The sequence below is a fragment of the Dendropsophus ebraccatus genome, chromosome 14 (assembly GCF_027789765.1).
Source record: "Dendropsophus ebraccatus isolate aDenEbr1 chromosome 14, aDenEbr1.pat, whole genome shotgun sequence".
Taxonomy (NCBI): domain Eukaryota; kingdom Metazoa; phylum Chordata; class Amphibia; order Anura; family Hylidae; genus Dendropsophus; species Dendropsophus ebraccatus.
In genome coordinates this window covers 77,654,194-77,670,675 of record NC_091467.1, presented here as the reverse complement: position 1 = coordinate 77,670,675, position 16,482 = coordinate 77,654,194, and the positions used below count along the sequence as shown (strand labels likewise).

Below are 16,482 nucleotides of genomic sequence, written 5' to 3'. Positions count from 1 at the left end.
AGAGCGACACTCCACACAGAGAGAGCGACACTCCACACAGAGAGAGCGACACTCCACACAGAGAGAGCGACACTCCACACAGAGAGAGCGAGAGAAAGAGGGGACACACACTTTCTCTCTCTCTCGATATATATATATATATATATAGAGTGAGAGAGAGAGAGAGAGAGAGAGAGAGAGAAAGACACTCTGCAAAGAAAGAGAGAGACTGAGAAAGAGAGAGAGAGACCCTCCACATAGAGAGAGAGTGAGAGGGGGGGCACTCAGAGAGAGAGAGACACGAGAGAGAGACTCACACGAGAGAGAGACAGAGAAGGAGAGAGACTCACATGAGAGAGAGACAGAGAGAGGGAGAGAGACTCCACACAGCTGCTCACCTGCTCAGTTATATACAGCTGGGGACCATCCGCATAGCGAAAGGCGTAGTATTCTGGGTTCGGCAGGGACCATCTGAGCACGAGGAAAAACAATTAAATCTTTTCATATAACTCAGGTGCTGTATACCTGTAATGTATAGTTGGTGGAGGTCTTGCATACCTGTAGTTTATAGTTTAAGGGTCCTGGATACCTGTAGTGTATAATTGGTGGAGGTCTTGTATACCAGTAGTATATAGTTTGGGGGTCCTGTATACCTGTAGTGCATAGTTTGAGGGTCCTGTATAACTGTAGTATAGAGTTGGTGGAGGTCCTGTATACCTGTAGTGTATAGTTTGGGGTCCTATATACCTGTAGTATATAGTTGGTGGAGTTCATGTATACCTGTAGTATATAGCTTTGGGGTCCTGTATACCTGTAGTGTATAGTTTGGGGTCCTGTATACCTGTAGTATATAGTTGGTGGAGTTCCTGTATACCTGTAGTATATAGCTTTGGGGTCCTGCATACCTGTAGTAAAGAGTTGGTGAAGGTGCTGTATACCTGTAGTATAGAGTTGGTGTAGGTCCTGTATACCTGTAGTGTATAGTTTTGGGGTCCTGTATACCTGTAGTGTATAGTTTGGGGTCCTGTATACCTGTAGTATATAGTTGGTGGAGGTCCTGTATACCTGAAGTATATAGTTGGTGGAGGTCCTGTATACCTGAAGTATATAGTTGGTGGAGGTCCTGTATACCTGTAGTAAAGAGTTGATGAAGGTGCTGTATACCTGTAGTATAGAGTTGGTGTAGGTCCTGTATACCTGTAGTGTATAGTTTTGGGGTCCTGTATACCTGTAGTGTATAGTTTGGGGTCCTGTATACCTGTAGTATATAGTTGGTGGAGGTCCTGTATACCTGAAGTATATAGTTGGTGGAGGTCCTGTATACCTGTAGTGTATAGTTTTGGGGTCCTGTATACCTGTAGGTCCTGTATACCTGTAGTCTATAGTTGGTGGAGGTCCCGTGCACTTGTAGTGTATAGTTTTGGTGTCCTGTATACCTGTAGTGTCCTGTATACCTGCAGGGTCGTATTTACCATTAGGCACCCATGGTCTGGTGTGTAGGGTAGCACCTTGCAGAGGGGCAGTACCCTCCCGTTCAGACTTGCCAGAAAATCTTTGGTCAGGTCTTGTATAGTGGTGTTATCCAGTCACAGTATGGCGGTATTGGTCAGGTCTTGTATAGCGGTGTTATCCAGTCACAGTATGGCGGTATTGGTCAGGTCTGGTATTGCAGTGTTATTCAGTCACAGTGTGTCGATATTGGTCATGTCTGGTATGGCGGTGTTATCCAGTCACAGTATGGCGGTATTGGTCAGGTCTGGTGTGGTGGTGTTCTCCAGTCACAGTGTGGTGGTATTGGTCAGGTATGGTATAGTGGTGTTATCCAGTCACAGCATGGCGGTATTGGTCAGGTGTGGTATGGCAGTGTTATCCAGTCACAGTATGGCGGTATTGGTCAGGTGTGGTATGGCAGTGTTATCCAGTCACAGTATGGCGGTATTGGTCAGGTGTGGTATGACAGTGTTATCCAGTTACAGTATGGCGGTATTGGTCAGGTCTGGTATAGCAGTTTTTTCCAGTCATTGTATGGTGGTATTGGTCAGGTGTGTTATGACAGTATTATCCCGTCACAGTATGGTGGTATTGGTCAGATCTGGTATAGCGGTGTTATCCAGTCACAGTATGGCGGTATTGGTCAGGTCTGATATGATGGTGTTATCCAGTCACAGTATGGTGGTATTGGTCAGGTCTGGTATGGCAGTGTTACCCAGTCACAGTTTGGTGATATTGGTCAGGTCTGGTATGGCAGTGTTATCCAGTCACAGTATAGTGGTATTGGTCAGGTCTGGTATGACAGTATTATCCAGTCCCAGTATGGTGGTATTGGTCAGGTCTGGTGTGGTGGGGTTACCCAGTCACAGTATGGTGGTATTGGTCAGGTCTGGTGTGGCAGTGTTACCCAGTCACAGTTTGGTATACCTGTAGTGCCCTGTATATTCATGTACTGTATAGATGGAGTAGGGGGTCCTGTATATACATGTACTGTATAGATGGAGTAGGGGGTCCTGTATACATGTACTGTATAGATGAAGTAGGGGGTCCTGTATACATGTACTGTATAGATGAAGTAGGGGGTCCTGTATACATGTACTGTATAGATGAAGTAGGGGGTCCTGTATACATGTACTGTATAGATGGAGTAGGGGGTCCTGTATACATGTACTGTATAGATGGAGTAGGGGCTCCTGTATACATGTACTGTATAGATGGAGTAGGGGCTCCTGTATACATGTACTGTATAGATGGAGTAAGGGGCCCTGTATATACATGTCCTGTATAGATGGAGTAGGGGGCCCAGTATATACATATACTGTATCGATGGAGTAGGGGGTCCTGTATATACATGTACTGTATAGATTGAGTAGGGGGTCCTGTATACATGTACTGTATAGATGGAGTAGGGGGTCCTGTATACCTGTACTGTATAGATGGAGTAGGTGGTCCTGTATACATGTACTGAATAGATGGAGTAGGGGGTCCTGTATACCTGTACTGTATAGATGGAGTAGGTGGTCCTGTATACATGTACTGTATAGATGGAGTAGGGGGTCCTGTATACATGTACTGTATAGATGGAGTAGGGGGCCCTGTATATACATGTACTGTATAGATGGAGTAGGGGGTCCTGTATATACATGTACTGTATAGATGGAGTAGGGGGTCCTGTATACCTGTACTGTATAGATGGAGTAGGGGGTCTACCAGTTATTACTGTGGATGTTGTGAGGCAGCTTCCCTAGCAACCATTGGTCCCTATGAAGATGAAAGCAGTAATCCTATTGGTTGCTAAGGCTCCAACTGCCGTGTCTGCTGCAGCTAATTATATCACCTGTGTTTGCAGTGAGGAGATTTTCCCATTCATCTCTATGGGGCGCCGCTCTTTCCCCTCCACCTCCCCTCCTGTACATCTGGCGGGGACGGGACCTTCGCAATAACCTTCCCGGGCACCCAATGTATCTGTGGGCCAAATTTGGGGTCAAACGGTTCAGGCGTTTGGAAGTCTATTTGAGACAGACTTTGATTTTTATTATATAGATATCTGTACATAAATGTGTATATCTGTATATAAATATATGTATATCTGTATATAAATATGTGTATATCTGTATATAAATGTGTATATCTGTATATATCTGTATATCAGTATATATCTGTGTATCTGTATATATATCTGTGTATAGCTATGTTCACACAGTGTAAAAGTACTTTGTACGTTGTGGAACATTGCCTATTCTTCTATGGGATCCCGGCCGGAGCATATACACATAGTATACACTTGGGCCGGGATCCCATGCGGCGCCGCAAAAAACTGACAGGTCAGTTTTCTGCGGCTGCAAATCAGTGAATGACGGCTGTAGAAAACACTGTCAGTTCCGCTCTGGCCGCTTGCTTTATTGTGTGCAGTGAGGAGTTCTAATTCGGGCGCAAGCTGATGCGCCCGCATCAGAACACTGCGGCCGGAAAGATCATCTTAAATACCGGCAGGGATGATCTTTGCAGAGACTGGTCGTTCTCTTACGCCGTGTGAAAATAGCCTATGTGTATATATCTGTATATCTGTGTGTATATCTGTATATCTGTGTGTATATCTGTATATCTGTGTGTATATCTGTATCTGTGTATATGTATACCTGTATATGTTTATATCTGTATATGTGTGTGTATATCTGTATATTAGAGCTGGGCGATATGGCCAAAAAATAAAATCTCGTTTTTTTTAAAATTTTGGACGATTCTCGATTTAAATCTCGATTTTTTTTTCCTTTTTGCTAAATAAACAGAATAGTTTTGTCCTTGCAGCATCAGATACTATTTTAATGACATTTGAGACAACTGTATTGCTTCTCACTGTAACAGTGCTCCCCTGTAGTAGACAAGCCCCCTGTGTGCCATTCTGGGCCCCCATATAGTATAGGAGATCTTCTTTGTGTGTTTAGTAGTGGAGGTATAGTGGATAAGGGGTGTAGTAGTAGTAGTACAGGTAAAGATGAGGGGTGTAGTAGTACAGGTACAGATGAGGGCTGTAGTAGTACAGGTATAGATGAGGGCTGTAGTAGTACAGGTATAGATGAGGGGTGTAGTAGTACAGGTATAGATGAGGGGTGCAGTAGTACAGGTATAGATGAGGGGTGTAGTAGTACTACAGGTATAGATGAGGGGTGTAGTAGTAGTACAGGTATAGATGAGGGGTGTGGTAGTACAGGTATAGATGAGGGCTGTAGTAGTAGTAGTACAGGTAAAGATGATGGGTGTAGTAGTACAGGTATAGATGAGGGGTGTAGTAGTACAGGTATAGATGAGGGGTGTAGTAGTACAGGTATAGATGAGGGGTGTAGTAGTACAGGTATAGATGAGGGGTGTGGTAGTACAGGTATAGATGAGGGGTGTGGTAGTACAGGTATAGATGAGGGGTGTGGTAGTACAGGTATAGATGAGGGGTGTAGTAGTACAGGTATAGATGGGCAGCTAGGGGGGGATGGAGGGCGACTGGGGGTGACGGAGGGCGACTGGGGGTGACGGAGGGCGACTGGGGGTGACGGAGGGCGACTGGGGGTGATGGAGGGCGACTGGGGGTGACGGAGGGCGACTGGGGGTGACGGAGGGCGACTGGGGGTGACGGAGGGCGACTGGGGGTGACGGAGGGCGACTGGGGGTGACGGAGGGCGACTGGGGGTGACGGAGGGGGGTGACGGAGGGCGACTGGGGGTGACGGAGGGCGACTGGGGGGTGACGGAGGGCGACTGGGGGGTGACGGAGGGCGACTGGGGGTGACGGAGGGCGACTGGGGGTTACTGAAGGAGGAGTGGGGGTGATGGAGGGCGACTGGGGGTGACTGAAGGAGGAGTGGGGGTGATGGAGGGCGACTGGGGGTGATGGAGGGGGACTGGGGGTGACTGAAGGAGGACTGGGGGTGATGGAGGGCAACTGGGGGTGACTGAAGGAGGAGTGGGGGTGATGAAGGGGGACTGGGGGTGATGGAGGGGGACTGGGGGTGATGGAGGGCGACTGGGGGTGATGGAGGGCGACTGGGGGTGATGGAGGGCGACTGGGGGTGATGGAGGGCGACTGGGGGTGATGGAGGGCGACTGGGGGTGATGGAGGGCGACTGGGGGAGATGGAGGGCGACTGGGGGAGATGGAGGGCGACTGGGGGAGATGGAGGGCGACTGGGGAAGATGGAGGGCGACTGGGGGAGATGGAGGGGGGCTGGGGCAGCTGGGAATGATTGGGAAAGGAGTACACATAGCCCTCCTCCCCTCACCCGGCCACACATGCAGGTCCCGGTCTCTGCAGGAGGCTGCAGGGACTGTAGTGGTGATAGCGTCGCTGCCATTACTGGAGCTGTACAGAGGGATCAGGGGTGAAGATCCTGCTGTACAGCTCCAGTAATGGCAGCGACGCTATCACCACTACAGTCCCTGCAGCCTCCTGCAGAGACCGGGACCTGCATGTGTGGCCGGTAGGGGAACGGAACGCTATGTGTACAGCTGGGGAAGGTCGGTCGCGGCTCTGGAGGACTGCCGACCGACCTGCACCTCGCCCCACTTCCCGCCCGCCCGGCACCTCCACGCAGCGCCGCCCCCTCACTTCCCGCCGGCCGTAACCTGCACCTCATGCCCGGCCGGCACCTCCACGCAGTGCTGCCCACCCTCCATCTCCCGCCCGGCACCTGCACCTCCCGTCCGCCCGCCCGACTGACTCTCCGCGCTTCTCTGCCCTTCTCTGCCCGCTATGATTTTTTGTGAAAATCGAATTTACGATTTTCACAAAAAATCAAATCGATTCTAACCTTCTGGGCGAATTAATCGAATTAATTCGATTAATCGGCCAGCCCTACTGTATATATATGTATGTGTATTTATATATCTGTATATGTGTGTATATCTGTATATATGTGTACAGTATATGTATATCTGTATATATGTGTGTATATCTGTATATATGTCTATTTATATATATCTGTATATGTGAGTTTATCTGTATATATATGTATGTGTATTAGGGATGAGCGAACCAAACCGTAACGAACCAGATTCGTTATGAACTTTGCAAAAAGTTCGGTTCGTCACTCAACCAAACTTTGAGAAAGTTTGTAAGGAATCTGGTTAAAATAACAATAACAAATAAAATCAAAGACATCTTTAGAAAGTGATGGAAACACCTCTGGATGCATCTGGGAAAGCCGGGAAACAGGATTAGAGGAATCGGCATTACCGGGTTAGCGGTCCTCTGCAGTAATGCCGACTCCTCTCATGGTTAATCTATTTAATTAATAGAAAACATTTTCGTTGTAATAAAGTCCCTTTCGTTGTTCAATAATTTAATTAAAACCAATCCATCATTGTGCAATTAAATATACTGTTAAAATAAATATATATATATATATATATATATATATAGATGTATATTTATATATATATATTTATTTTTTTTACAGTATATTTAATTGCACAAGTATGGATTCGTTTAAATTAAATTATTGAACAACAAAACTAAATTTTATTACAACGAAAATGTGTTTTATTAATTAAATATTAATTATTACAGGAAGCTCCATTAAGCCGTTAATTCATATTCCCGGTAAAAGAGCTCACTGTAATAATCAATACTTTACTTTAATTAAAACATCAAATGTTTCTTCTAATAATGCTATTGTGATAGCATTATTAGAAGAAACATTTTTATAATCAGGAGTAAATAAAAACCCAAAAGTCTGTCCTCTAGGTCACAGATAATGATAAATAAATAAATACAAATTAATAATAATAAATCGGTTATTTACTGAATCAATAAGACCGTATCATAAAAGAAAATAAATGAGCAATGGAAAAAATACATATGGAAAAATACACAATAATAAGATAATGGTTAACAGAAATGAATTACCAGAGGAGCGATAAAATGCATATAAAAATGAGTTAGCTTAGAATATATGATGTACTAATATATTAATAAAAGTTAATGAGCAAAAGATGCATTCACAAGAGCAGAGATCACCCTTAATAACAGTAGTGGAATACAACTCCCATCATGGATAGTGAAGCCGGCAAATGATGGGGACAGTAGTTTGGTAGCACTTAGTTCAGGATGGAGAGCGCAGGGCACTAGAAGCGCACGGGGATTGTTATCCCGTATGTTGTATCAACTTTTGGAGGGTTCAGCAGTTAAGTGTATATTGAAAGAAAGTTACAGTTGTAAAACTTTGATTGCAGCCTGTTTGTGTGGGCCGACTTGTAGCTGGTGCACAGCCGTACTGCAGGATTTGCTCTGTTGTAAGAGCTTCGTTTGTAATGACGGCTTAGTTGCGGCACATTCAAAAGGGATAAATCAGGTCTCCAAATGTCTTAAAAGCAGTTAGCAAGATGAATTTTGGTGCACAAGCACCGCTCACCACTCCAGGAGTTCGGATCTCTAGCGTCCCCGGTAAGCGCGCGCTTGTCTGTTCAAAAGTTTCTGACGTCGGTCTTTGCTCAAGTTTATGGGGTGCCAAACTCTTAGCCACTGACGAAGGAGTAGAGAAGTACTCTGAAAGGCGTTTGGCACCCCATAAACTTGAGCAAAGACACCCCAACATTCAGCATTAATCACCCCGCTGTCACTCACCGATACTGGGGCTGCTGACGTCAGAGACTTTTGAACAGACAAGCGCGCGCTTACCGGGGACGCTAGAGATCCGACCTCCTGGAGTGGTGAGCGGTGCTTGTGCACCAAAATTCATCTTGCTAACTGCTTTTACGACATTTGGAGACCTGATTTATCCCTTTTGAATGTGCCGCAACTAAGCCGTCATTACAAACGAAGCTCTTACAACAGAGCAAATCCTGCAGTACGGCCGTGCACCAGCTACAAGTCGGCCCACACAAACAGGCTGCAATCAAAGTTTTACAACTGTAACTTTCTTTCAATATACACTTAACTGCTGAACCCTCCAAAAGTTGATACAACATACGGGATAACAATCCCCGTGCGCTTCTAGTGCCCTGCGCTCTCCATCCTGAACTAAGTGCTACCAAACTACTGTCCCCATCATTTGCCGGCTTCACTATCCATGATGGGAGTTGTATTCCACTACTGTTATTAACCCCTTAAGGACAGAGCCTGAAATGGCCTTAAGGACTGAGACAAATTTTATGAATATGACCTGTGTCACTTTAGTCATTAATAGCTTCGGGATGCTTTTACCTATCCGGCTGATTCTGAGACTGTTTTCTCGTGACATATTGTACTTTACATTTCTGGTAAATTGGAGTCGATACTCATAACAAATCTTTATGAAAAACACCAAAATAATGTGAAAAAATGCATTTTTCCAACTTTGAAACTTTTTTGCGTATACAGAAAGTGGTTATACCACATAAATTATATATTAAATAGCATTAGCAACATGTCTACTTTATGTTGGCGGCATTTATTATACTATCTTTCATTTTTTTTAGACAATAGGATCTTAAAACATTAGCAGCAAATTTCCAAATTTTCAGTCAAATTTCAAAATCAGATATTTTTAGGGACCTGTTCAGGTTTAAAGTGTATTTGAGGGGCCTGTATGTTAGAAAGCCCCACAAAGCACCCCATTTCAGAAACTGCACCCCCCAAACTCTGCAAAAGCACATCCAGAAAGTGTTTTAACCCTTTAGGGGAGTCACAGAAATAAAAGCTAAGTGTGTAAGGAATTTGAAAATTTTAATTTTCTGTGCAGAGATTTTATTGTAATCCAATATTTTTCATAATTATAAACCTATTACCAGAGAAATGCACCCCAATATTGATTGCCCTGTTTCTGCAGTTTACAGAAATACCCCATATGTGACCCTATTGCGCTATTTGACACAACCACAAGCCTCAGATATAAAGGAGCGCCTAGTGATTTTCAACGCCTCCGTTATATTTGGTCATTTTTGACTGTACCACTTCAGGTTGGCAGAGGCTCTGGGGTGCCAAAACCTAAAAAACACCCCTAAAGGGACACCATTTAGAAAACTGCACCCCTCAAGGAATGTAACAAGGGGTGCGGTGAGCATCTGGACCCCACAGGTGCTTCACAGATTTTCCGAACAATTTTTTTTTACACTAAAACGTTGTTCTAGCCTTCAATTTTTCATTTTCTTAAAGGGATAAGAGGCAAAAAAAGACACAAAATGTGTAGCGCAGTTTCTCCTGAGTACAGAAATACCCCACATGTGGCGATAAAGTGCCAAGGGGGCGCAGGACGAGCCTCCAAAGGGAAGGAGCGCCAATTGGCTTTTGGAAGCTGAATTTCACTGAAAAGGATTTCAAGGGCCATGTCGCATTTACAGAGCCCTTGTGCTGCCAAGACACTGGAAACCCCCCACAAGTGACCCCATTCTGGAAACTACACCCCTCAAGGAATCTAACAAGGGGTGCAGTGAGCATATGGACCCCACTGGTGACGGGCACAAATGTGGAACAATGTGACGTAAAAGTAAAAAATTTCATTTTTCCACTTTCATGGCACAAATGTGCCCGTCATCAAGGGGTCCATATCCTCACTGCACCCCTTGTTAGATTCCTTGAGGGGTGTAGTTTCCAGAATGGGGTCACTTGTGGGGGGTTTCCACTGTCCTGGCAGCACGAGGGCTCTGTAAATGCGACATGGCGTTCATCATCCATTCTAGCCAAATCCAACCTCCAAAATCCAAATGGCGCTCCTTCCCTTGAGAGGCTTGCCCTGCACCCACATGGCGCTTTATGTCCACATGTGGGGTATTTACGGACTCGGGGGAAATTGCTCTACACATTTTGTTTTTTTTTCCTCTTTTAACCCCTTGTGAAAATGATAAATTCAAGGCTAAACCAACATTATAGTGTAAAAAATGTAATATTTCATTTTCACGCCACATTGTTCCATATTTGTGCCAGTCACCAGTGGGGTCCATATGCTCACTACACCCCTTGTTACATTCCCTGAGGGGTGCAGTTTCCATAATGGGGTCACTTGTGGGGGGTTTCAACTGTCTTGGCAACACAGGGGCCTTTTAAATGCAACATGGCCCCTCGAAATCCATTCCATCCAAATCCAGCCTTCAAAAACCAAATGGCGCTCCTTCCCTTCGGAGGCTTACCCTGCACCCGCATGGCGCTTTATGTCCACATGTGGGGTATTTCCGTACTCAGGGGAAATTGCGCTACACATTAAATTTTTTTTTTTATCTTTTAACCCCTTGTGAAAATGAAAAAATCATGACAAGATTAATGATTTAGAGTAAAAATTTTACAAACATTACACTAAATGTTGGTCTAGCCTTGATTTTTTTCCATTTCCACAAGGGGTTAAAAAAGAAAATGAACACAAAACGTGTAGGGTAGTTTCCCCTGAGTACGAAAATACCCCACATGTGGGCATAATGTGCCATATGGGCACAGGGCAAGTCACCAAAGGGACAGAGCGCCATTTAGAGGCTGGAATGGGGGATGGAGGCCATGTCGCAATTACAAAGCTCCTGTGCTGCCAGGACAGTAGAAACCCCCCACAAGTGACCCCATTCTGGGAACTACACCCCATAAGGAATCTAACAAGGGGTGCAGTGAGGATATGGACCCCACTGGTGACGGGCACTTACGTAGAACATGTGCCGAGAAAATAAAAAATACAATTTTTTTCATTTTCACGTCCCAAATGTGGCCGTCACCAGGGGGCCATATCCCCGCTGCCCCACTTGTTAGATTCCTTATGGGGTGTAGTTTCCAGAATGGGGTCACTTGTGGGGGGTTTCTACTGTCCTGGCCGCACAGAGGCTTTGTAATTGCATCATGGCATCCTCTAATGGGAATGGCGGCCATACCTACTTAGCTGGGGAAAAGGGACAATTCTAATTTATTTGGGGGTATTAGGCCAATTATTAGTTTATAAGGTTGGAAATGACAGGTGTCCATCAAATTCAACCTGTGTTGATCCAGAGGAAGGCAAAAACCCCTCGTGAGGCAGACGACAGTAGCCTCATCACAGGGGAAAATTCCTTCCCGACTCCATAATGGCGATCAGAATAATCCCCGGACCAACGTGACTCCTGAAATAGGAATAAGGGACAGAATTTAGATAATGTAGAACCCCAATGACGTGTGGTGCGCCTTGGAGCGATCCAGTATGCAGAGGCCGGGGGGATCAGGACAGGTGTCACACTGGAAAATGGCGTCCTTCCTGATCCCCCTGTTACCCCACACTCTGCACTTCTTCTGGGGTCTCCCTTTCTCCAGTGTGGGGGACGTCACCTGGAAAATGTTGTCCTGGTGCGATCCGGGGTCCTTCATATCCAGAAGCGCTGGGTCCGCTCCATGGCTGCTAAATATTAGGGCGCTATTACTACTTCTGATATTTACGGATCGTGCCGCAAGCTACAGTAGCTCGGGCAGCGAGGGACCAGAAGAGGGGGCGCTGGTATAAGAGTTATCCCCGTACAGGTGGTGGTGACCTTTATCCAGCAGTGGGATGATCAGTTCCCGGACGATCTTCCCACTAACTCGGAGGATGGGGGGGGGAGTGGGCATCTGGGGGCTGGATTCGAGTGTCCCTTCCTTCATACACTCTAAGGGTACATGCACACTGCGGAATCGCGACAGATAACCCTTCGTGCATTCCGCAGCTGGCACCCGCCGGTGGACTGATGCAGGCGCGCGTCTCCATCCGTGTCATAGACTCCATTCTATCCACGGGCGGATTCAGCTCTCCGTCCAACGTGTTCATTCTTTGGACGGACGATGGAATCCGCCCGTGCATAACATGGAGTCTATGACACGGGTGAAGACATGCGCCCGCATTAGTCCGCCGGCGGGTGCCAGCTGCAGAATGCACGAAGGGTTATCCTTTGCCATTCCGCAGTGTGCACGTACCCTAAGGCTGCGTTCACACTACGTATATGTCAGTCAGTATATGTATAGTTCAGTCAGTATATTTCAGTCAGTATTGCAACCAAAACCAGGAGTGGATTGAAAACACAGAAAGGCTATGTTTACACACTGTTGAAATTTAGTGGATGACCGCCATTTAATGGCAAATATTTGCTATTATTTTAGAACAACGTCTGTTATATTGAAATAATGGCCGTTATTTACTGTTATATGGCGGCCATCCACTCAATTTCAACATTGTGCGAACAGATCCTTTCTGTGTTTTTAATCCACTCCTGGTTTTGGTTGCAATACTGACTGAAATATACTGACTGAAATATACGTAGTGTGAACGCAGCCTTAATCTGTAAGTGTACCCTGAGGTACTCTCACACAGTTTGGAGAATTTCACGCCATACCGTCATCTCTTATTGGGACGGTACTGGCAGAAAAGACGTGTCTGGGGGGCAGCGTACGCTACGCTACCCCCAGATACGTCATTGGATGATGAGGATGATGAGGATGAATGGAGGAAAGAAGGATCATTCATCCTCACTGGCTGTTTCGGTGTCGGAGGCAATAATAACGTATGCGTCCGACACCGAAAACACCCTGGGGGCCATCTTTATACGGGGACTAGTATATGGGGTATGTAGTGGTGTAGTGTCAAACTTTATTCAATGTAGTGTGGTGTAATGTAGTGTTTTTTTACGTATTTTTTTACAGTAAGTATAAAAAAAAAAACTACGCCAACAAAGGAGTTGCTGATAAATGCCGCACTTATGTGCGGCACTTATCAGCAGACCGTGGCAGTAGGATATAGAAAAAAAACACCCTACACCAAAAAGGAGGAGTTGCTGATTAGCAGCGCACTTTCGTGCGATGCTGATCAACACTCAGCGGCGATAGGGTGCGGAAAATAGAAAGAAAAAAAAATTTGAAAAAAAAAAAACCAAAACTTTTTCTACATTCTGAACATCCCTGTAGCTGCTGATAAGTGTATTACACATATCAGCCGCTAGAGGGCAGCAGAGCGCAAAATACGGAAAAAGCCGACGCTGGAGCCGAAAATAGCCGAGAGAAGCCGAACGTGACGTCACGGAGGAAGCCGAAGACTCGAACGAAGACGAGGACGCCGCGAACCCGGAAGACGCCGATCAGGAGCCCGGGACAGGTGAGTGATGTACAAATACCTGCTCTGGACCCCTCGGCTACCTAGCTGAGGGGTCCAGGGCAGGTATTTACTATATTGTGGGACTCTGATCGCCGTGCCACCGGCCCGATCGCCATGAACGGCCGGCCGGCCGTTCACGGCGATCGGGCCGGTGGCACAGTGACCACCATTACTTTTTACAGTAATGGCGGTCAGTGCCGTCCTCGGACAGCACCGACCGCCATTTTTTTCCGGGTCATCGATGACCCGGAAAGGTTCCGATCGCCGCTATGGGCTGATCTGAATTGATCAGCCTATAGCGGCGATCGTAAGCACGGGGGGTGTTAACCACCCCCCGTGCCGTGAAGCTAAGATGGCCTGCTATGATTTATAGCAGGCCATCTTCCCCGACCGCTGTGTGTGAACACACAGCGATCGGGGAAACATCGGGCGTACCTATACGCCCGTTTGCGTTAAAGCCCAGGCAACGGGGGCGTATGGGTACGCCCGATGTCGTTAAGGGGTTAAGGGTGATCTCTGCTCTTGTGAATGCATCTTTTGCTCATTAACTTTTATTAATATATTAGTACATCATATATTCTAAGCTAACTCATTTTTATATGCATTTTATCGCTCCTCTGGTAATTCATTTCTGTTAACCATTATCTTATTATTGTGTATTTTTCCATATGTATTTTTTTCATTGCTCATTAATTTTCTTTTATGATACGGTCTTATTGATTCAGTAAATAACCGATTTATTATTATTAATAGCATCATTAGAAGAAACATTTGATGTTTTAATTAAAGTATTGATTATTACAGTTTGCTCTAGTACCGGGAATATGAATTAACGGCTTAATAGAGCTTCCTGTAATAATTAATATTTAATTAATAAAACACATTTTCATTGTAATAAAATCAGTTTTGTTGTTCAATAATTTAATTTAAATGAATCCATACTTGTGCAATTAAATATACTGTAAAAAAATAAATATATATATATATATATATATATATATATATATTTATATATAAATATACATTTATTTATATATATATATTTATTTTAACAGTATATTTAAATTGCACAATGATGGATTGGTTTTAATTAAATTATTGAACAAAGAAAGTGACTTTATTACAACGAAAATATGTTCTATTAATTAAATATATTAACCATTAGAGGAGTCGGCTCGGCATTATTGCCGATTTTCCGGCTAGTTTTTTTCCACTATTTTTGCACTTTGATTTTTTTCACTTTTTTCATTGTAATAGCAACTGCAACTACACGAAACTACACGTATACCCTATCAGACTCCCACTATTGTAGCTGCAATTATTCAGCCGTTATTGCAAGGTTCGTTTTCGGTTCAGTTCGTAAGAATCCGAACTTCAGGAAAGTTCGGGGGATCAAACCTTTTCAAAAATTCGCTCATCCCTAATGTGTATTTATATATCTGTATATGTGTGTCTATCTGTATATATGCGTACAGTATATGTATATCTGTATATATGTTTATATATCTGTATATATGTGTGTATATCTGTATATATATGTATGTGTATTTATATATCTGTATATGTGTGTATATCTGTATATATGTGTGTATATATGTGTATGTGTATATCTGTATACGTGTATATATCTGTATATATGTGTATGTGTATATCTGTATACGTGTATATATCTGTATATATGTGTATGTGTATATCTGTATACGTGTATATATCTGTATATATGTGTATGTGTATATCTGTATACGTGTATATATCTGTATATATGTGTATGTGTATATCTGTATACGTGTATATATCTGTATATATGTGTATGTGTATATCTGTATATGTAGCTGCTGCTGTGTGGTATCAGCCATTCTATATGAGAGAGACCAATTTATAATCCCTCTCCTGTATATACTGCAGCCCAAGGCCGCTGGCTGATTCCCCCCCCCCCCCCGCCCCCCAGGTCCTCCCGCCCTTCCTTCACCCCACAGGGGTCCTCCCGGCCAAACCCCACCCCCCCTCCCCCCAGAGTCCTCCCACTCTTCCACTCGTCCTGTGCACGGAGTGAACGGTTAGTGAGTACTCACCCATCACACACCTCCTTAATGATGGAGGCCAGCGGCCGCTTCTGTAACACAGAGAGAACAGTCAGGAGGATGCGGCTTCATCCACACAAAAAATCAGCAGCTTTATTTCTTATAAAATAAATCGGTGGCGTCCTCTGTACACACCAGGTGGGCCGTCCACCATACTGATACCCCTCTCCTCTGTACACACCAGGTGGGCCGTCCGCCATACTGATACCCCTCTCCTCTGTACACACCAGGTGGGCCGTCCGCCATTCTGATACCCCTCTCCTCTGTACACACCAGTTGGGCCGTCCGCCATACCGATACCCCTCTCCCCCTGTATACACCCCTTATAGCTGGTGCACCAGGTGGGCCGTTCGCCATACTGATACCCCTCTCCTCTGTACACACCAGGTGGGCTGTCCGCCATACTGATACCCCTCTCCCCCTGTACACACCCCTTATAGCAGGTGCACCAGGTGGGCCGTCCGCCATACTGATACCCCTCTCCCGCGTCCTCAGGCTGTGTGCCTTATTACAATTCAGCTCCAGAGATGCAATACCATACACAACCTGAGGACAAGAGAGGCGCTATGTCTGGAAGAAAGCGGCCATGTTTTTCTAAGCCTGGATAATCCCTTTAAGGTTACATGCGGCTTTAGGGTCCATGTCAGGGATCCCTCCTGGGACGGACTCACCTGGTCTATCTCGATCAGCTGGGCATTAGCTCCCGGCCACTCGATGGCCACCTTCACTATGTCTGGCGGGGGAGGCATGTCGCCTGCTGGCCGTGCTGCCCAGCCGTCCGCTGGAGCTGTCACTTAGCTCTGGAAAAAAAATAAATTATATATATATACATACATATATATATATATATATACATACATATATATATATATATACATACATATATATATATATACATACATAT

The 16,482-nt window shown here is 45.0% G+C and overlaps 1 protein-coding gene across 2 annotated transcripts in view; it reads right to left on the bottom strand.

Annotated features, from left to right (window-relative positions):
• Nucleotides 1-16,482, bottom strand: part of ELMO2 (engulfment and cell motility 2) — a 115,576-nt gene that overhangs the window by 83,882 nt on the left and 15,212 nt on the right. For both annotated transcript variants that reach the window (XM_069953779.1, XM_069953780.1), the window contains exons 2-4: nucleotides 16,250-16,378; nucleotides 15,570-15,610; nucleotides 378-450 (exon numbers count right to left, since the gene is read on the bottom strand). In XM_069953779.1, the coding sequence (XP_069809880.1) occupies nucleotides 378-450; nucleotides 15,570-15,610; nucleotides 16,250-16,327 (192 nt within the window). In that variant the 5' untranslated portion in view covers nucleotides 16,328-16,378. The remainder of the gene's footprint in view (nucleotides 1-377; nucleotides 451-15,569; nucleotides 15,611-16,249; nucleotides 16,379-16,482) is intronic.